Genomic DNA, 5,266 nt, shown 5'->3' with positions numbered 1-5,266 from the left:
CCTTTTGGTTTTGCAATCATTTCTAAGCATCAGGCTGGTTATATTGGTTATATTTTAAACATGACTTTTTGATTGCATTTTACTTTCAGAAAAGTAGCCACAAGCCAAATGAAATCATTTTAAAAAAGAGCTTTCTGCCCTTAAAAACATGGCTTGTAAATGAGAATTAGGACAACTGGAGATGAGGAGTATTAATGCTACCAAACCAGTTTTGCAAGAAAAGCTTGATCATGTAAACAACCGTTTGTGAGTGTCAACATTTTATGCTTTTTCTTACCTGTTGGTGGCTTTGTCTCTTTCCTAATCGTCACCTGCTGATTTCTTGCTGCGTCACTGTGACCTGATACTGTCCACGGAGTTGTGTCTACCTCATAAGCTATTAATGCACATCAAAATATGAGTTAAAAACGTTTTTTGTGAATGTTCACTGCTTAAGCAATCTTAACGGTGTGCTAAGTACAAAGAGAATTTTATTCAGACATAATCTGTGTAACTTATGTCATATGGGAATTTAATATTGCAACAACAGCAATCAACATTAGTAATCAAAATGTAGTTGTCAGGCATTTCATTGTTGTGGCTGCAAAGTGATCAAATTGCATTTAAAAAAAGTGTTTATGTGTTGATCGGTGGCATTTGCTGCAATGCTCTGTGGGTCAAAGCTAGGGGTTGGTTGTAAAGACCCCGTGATCTGATATTTATAGTCGGGGGAATATAAATAGCACCAGTTTGTGTGGGTACTGAGGAGCGCACCGGCCTTCCTGGTGTAGAAAGTATTGAGCGAGCACAGCCATTTGACCCAAGGTAAAAAAAAAAAAAAAAATGCACACACACAAAGAAGAAATACTTAATCTAGTTGAGAACTTCACTGATTATTGCTTTTGAAGGTCGTTGCTGTTGTAGTATAGCCCCTTGTTGATCTGTAGCCTATTACTAGTATTTGTAAGACTTGAATTTCCATGCTATGTGGTTGAATTTCAAATGCCTAGTGGCGGCCTATGTTGTCTTTATGATATTTTCCCTGCTACCTTAACATTAATGGTGCTCACAGCAATCATTTTTGCAGTGTGATCCTCCACGCTTTTCTTTTGGCCATGCTGAGCAAGAAATGCTGTAAATTCCACTCTGAGCAGTTGTTGGACAAAAACATGGGACACAACAGGGTGGAATGGAATCATTAGATTTAATATCCTGAATGCATTTTGGTGTCACTAAACATAGAACAAGAATACAACTGACTGCTGCTACTGCATGCTGCACTGCACTGTGCTGTGCTGTAGTTGGTATTCAGGGCTGCAAGTGGTGTGCAAGTTCCCAGATTTAATGATCATGTTTACCTCATGCCCGTGTCTTTTCACAGCAGCCCCTTCTGCATTAACTCTTTGGATTAACAGATGAGCACAGAAGCAGAAGATGACTTTAATCAGTCGGAGGATGACCTGGATGAAGATGAGGCCACGCAATATATAATTGAGCAAAGTCTGATGCAATATAGAAAACTCAAAGGATTGAATCCGAGGTTAATTCCTATCAACCCAGCAGTAATATGCCTACATTGTGTATTTCTTGTTCATTGTGTGAACTCCTGTTTTCGCATTTTTTTTTGACAGCGATCTGAAACCCAGTGAAGATCCGGATGAGATTTTTAAAGCAATCAAGGAGGGTAAGCTGATGTTTTGAACCTCTCTGTGCTGATTCAGACAATCATAAATGTTGCCAGAACTTCAGATGTGGTGTCCCGTCTTCATATTTAGGTGATGAAAGTGCACTGAACAGACTTGCAGAGCAACCGGAGTGTTTCTCCAGAGTTGATGAACGCGGATGGATCCCTCTGCATGAAGCTGCAGTGCAGAAGAACAAAAGTATACTAGAGATTATCTTCTCAGGTTGGTATGGCTATGATGTTTGACCGTACAGATGTTTCTTAAAATCATGGCATGCTCACCAATCCTTGGATGTTTGGGTTACAGCATCACCTCCGGGTGCAGCCGAGTGTCGTACTGTAAAGGGTGAGACGCCACTATTTCTGGCTGTGGTCCATGGACTCAGAGAGAACGCTACATTCCTGTTACAGAATGGTTGTAGTCCGGATAGCCAGAACGATGAGCAGGATTCTCCATTAGTGGCAGGTATTTAACACTAAGTCCAAGTAAATGCAGAATACATTTCAGTTTACTAGCACTTAAACATGTGTGAAAAATTCTAATTCTTTTCTCTCCTGCTCCTTTTCTCATAGCGATTCTGAATGACCAGTATGACTTGGCCACACTATTGCTTCGTTATCACGCCAAAATAGACCAAATAGGTCCACTAAACAGGACAGCTCTACATGAGTCTGCCTTCTTAGGTTTGGAGAACTTTGCCTATCTGCTCCTGGAATCTGGTGCCGACCCAAACGCATGTGACATTAAGAAGAAAACTCCACTGGCTCTGGCTGCACAGAATGGACATCTTAGCGTGGTTGAGGTTCTGTTACAGAAAGGTAATAAACCTCCTCTTGCCTTTTCTCCTGCAGTTAATTCTATACACATCAGTCACACAGAAATGACGGTCGTCATCTTTGTCCAAGATTTTTTGCAATACTGTAATACCACAGGAGACAAAAGCAGCTCACCTACCTATTCTATCCTTAGCTGCAGCACATCTACTATTCAATGGGAATTCTTATAATGCCTGTATTTTGCAGGAGCCCATGTGTGGTCTGAATCGGAGACAGGTACTGTTTTGTTTGATGCAGCAGCATCAGGAAACCCTGACATAATCTCTCTGCTGCTGGATCATGGAGCAGATCCCAACCTTCCTCTTTACAGCGGACACCTGCCAATTCACCGGGCGGCATGCCACGGACACAGACTGTGAGGAATATCTTTGTTTTCATTCCCACTTTTCAAATAGAATTCCACCGGATACTATATTCTTACATAAAATCTCCTCTTTGACAGGGCACTGGAGCACCTCATCCCGGTGACTAAGATGCACGCTGTAAAAGAAAGTGGGATGAGTCCGCTTCATTCTGCAGCTGCCGGGGGACATGCTCAGTGTGTGGAGTTACTGATCAAAGCTGGCTACGACCCAAACTTCATGCTGCACCCAAAGGTGCGCCGCAGCTATGATGATGAGCGTAGGTCTGCCCTCTTTTTTGCGGTGTCCAACAATGATCTTCAGTGCACCCGCTTGCTGTTAGAGGCTGGGGCAATGGTGAACCAGGATCCTGTCAGCTGTCTACAGGTGGCTCTTAGACAGGGCAACTATGAAATGATCAACACCTTGCTGAAGTTTGGGGCAAATGTCAACTACTACTCCCGCGTCAACACCACTCACTTCCCCTCGGCGCTGCAGTACGCTTTGAAGGATGAGGTTATGCTGAGAATGATCCTGAACCACGGATATGATGTTAAGCGCTGCTTTGACTGCCCTTATGGTGACAATTCCCATGACTATGCTCCTTGGACGACTGCAGTCATCAAAGACATGGTGGTGAGGCCAAGTTTATCTGAGAAAAATGCAGTAATGCTTTCTCTCAAGGGTTTTCATTGACTGTCATGTGTCTATCTTTGTCCCTTTATAGTTCTGTGAGGTGATAACAGTGTCCTGGCTAAAGCACATATCGGCCCAAGTGGTCCGCATCATGCTCGACTACACCGACCACGTCTCCTTCTGCACCAAACTGAAAGACTGCTTGCAGGAGGAGAAGCAGTGGCAGGAGATCTGTCACCTTCAAAGTAAGAGCTGCTGTAATCCAATATTATTTTTTTGTGTGTGTCACTTTTCAACAAAAGTTTGCATGCATTCACTGACTTTACTTACTTTTTCACCTCTCAGGAAATGCACGGAGCCTGAAGCACCTGTGTCGGTTGCGGATAAGGGAACATCTCAGCCGTCTGCGGTTGAGAGCACCAGTTTTTATCAACTTCCTTCCTCTTCCTCCCAGGCTGAAAGATTACCTACGCTACAAGGAGTTTGATGTTTACAGCAGAGGCAGCTTGGTTAGCCCCTGACAAAAACAGATGTCACTGTTACATAGAGACAAACAAGTGTTAGCTTTCTGCCTTATGTGTTTTGAAAATTACGTGTTTTACATATCCTGGAAAAATAGGAATACAGCATGAAATTAAATAGTACATTTTAACCATTCTTTTAACAAGAGGAATTAATATTTGTATTCACAGCAAACAAAGTACGTACAACAGAATGGACATCATGAAATGAGTGGAGTCATCAACCAAAAATCACAAGTCAGGAAGGAGTCAAACATCTGTGGCACATGGAGTTAATGACATCGTGCATGCTGCTTGTGGGATATTGTTCCACTCTTCCAAACAATTTGGTGAACTTGGCGGACATTTTTTGGGGACAAAATCATGTAATGCCACTTTCTCATGTGGTAGATTGTCTGTTGTACCATGCTCTCGGAAACAATTTCTTAAATTACAAGTAATGGAGTTGTGGACGCCTAACTGACATACCAGCATCCAGCATGCCAATACTCCGTGTCTTTGTCTCGTCATCTGTGGCATCTTGTCTTTTGAATAAAGCTGCATTTGAAGATGGTCTTTTAGAATTACGGGTCAAAGAGTGTTTGTGCACAGGGTCACGCTGTCTAATCATTGTCCATCAAAGCCACAGTGGACTAGGTTGTTGGTTAAATCGATGGTAGAGAATTTGGCAACATTTGAACTGCACAAATGTGCACAGCTGGTAGAATTTAACCCATTTCTAGGCATAGCAATGCTCTAGTGAGAAAATAAGACCATTTGCATGCTGCTTTTATATTTTAGCTCAATGGAAATTATGCCTTGCAATGTTATTTGCACAAAAAACCCACATGTACTTTAGAATTATTTCTTTTTAATGTGTAAATATCTCCAGTAAATGTTTACTCTTTGTTACAGTAAATCCTATGGGTAAAAAACAATCTAGAAAAGCACTCAGAGGGCACAGTACTTCCACCAAGGCTCCATATGGCATTGTCAGAAATGCAATATTTTTTTATTATAATTTTTTTTAGAAATACAGCCTTTGCTAGTTATTGATGATCAGAAATCATGGCAACATAGAATGTGGCCATTTAAGATAGATGTACCCACAAACAAAATGACCTTGCACTCACTACAGGCATGTGTTATGCATGTGTCTGTTATGTACGGATACCAAATCCCTTGACCTAAATACGTAAAGGGTGACAGGAACTGGTGGGACTAGGAACACCTTCATTATTTCACTCAATTGTTCCTTGTATGTTTTCCGACAGATAAGTCATGATAAA

The 5,266-nt window shown here is 41.7% G+C and overlaps 1 protein-coding gene across 1 annotated transcript; it reads left to right on the top strand.

The window, feature by feature from the left end:
- Positions 1–97: 97 nt before the first annotated feature.
- Positions 98–4,561, top strand: asb14b (ankyrin repeat and SOCS box containing 14b). Its single transcript, XM_022192048.2, has 9 exons — positions 98–1,519; positions 1,611–1,663; positions 1,755–1,886; positions 1,971–2,129; positions 2,237–2,482; positions 2,687–2,855; positions 2,943–3,477; positions 3,569–3,722; positions 3,823–4,561. The coding sequence occupies exons 1-9, from the start codon at positions 1,395–1,397 to the stop codon at positions 3,996–3,998; spliced, it is 1,749 nt and encodes a 582-aa protein (XP_022047740.2). The 5' UTR covers positions 98–1,394; the 3' UTR covers positions 3,999–4,561.
- Positions 4,562–5,266: the final 705 nt, after the last annotated feature.

This window comes from Acanthochromis polyacanthus, chromosome 6 (genome assembly GCF_021347895.1).
Source record: "Acanthochromis polyacanthus isolate Apoly-LR-REF ecotype Palm Island chromosome 6, KAUST_Apoly_ChrSc, whole genome shotgun sequence".
Lineage (NCBI taxonomy): Eukaryota > Metazoa > Chordata > Actinopteri > Pomacentridae > Acanthochromis > Acanthochromis polyacanthus.
Note: the sequence above shows the minus strand (reverse complement) of the source record. Positions and strands in the feature narration are given on the sequence as shown.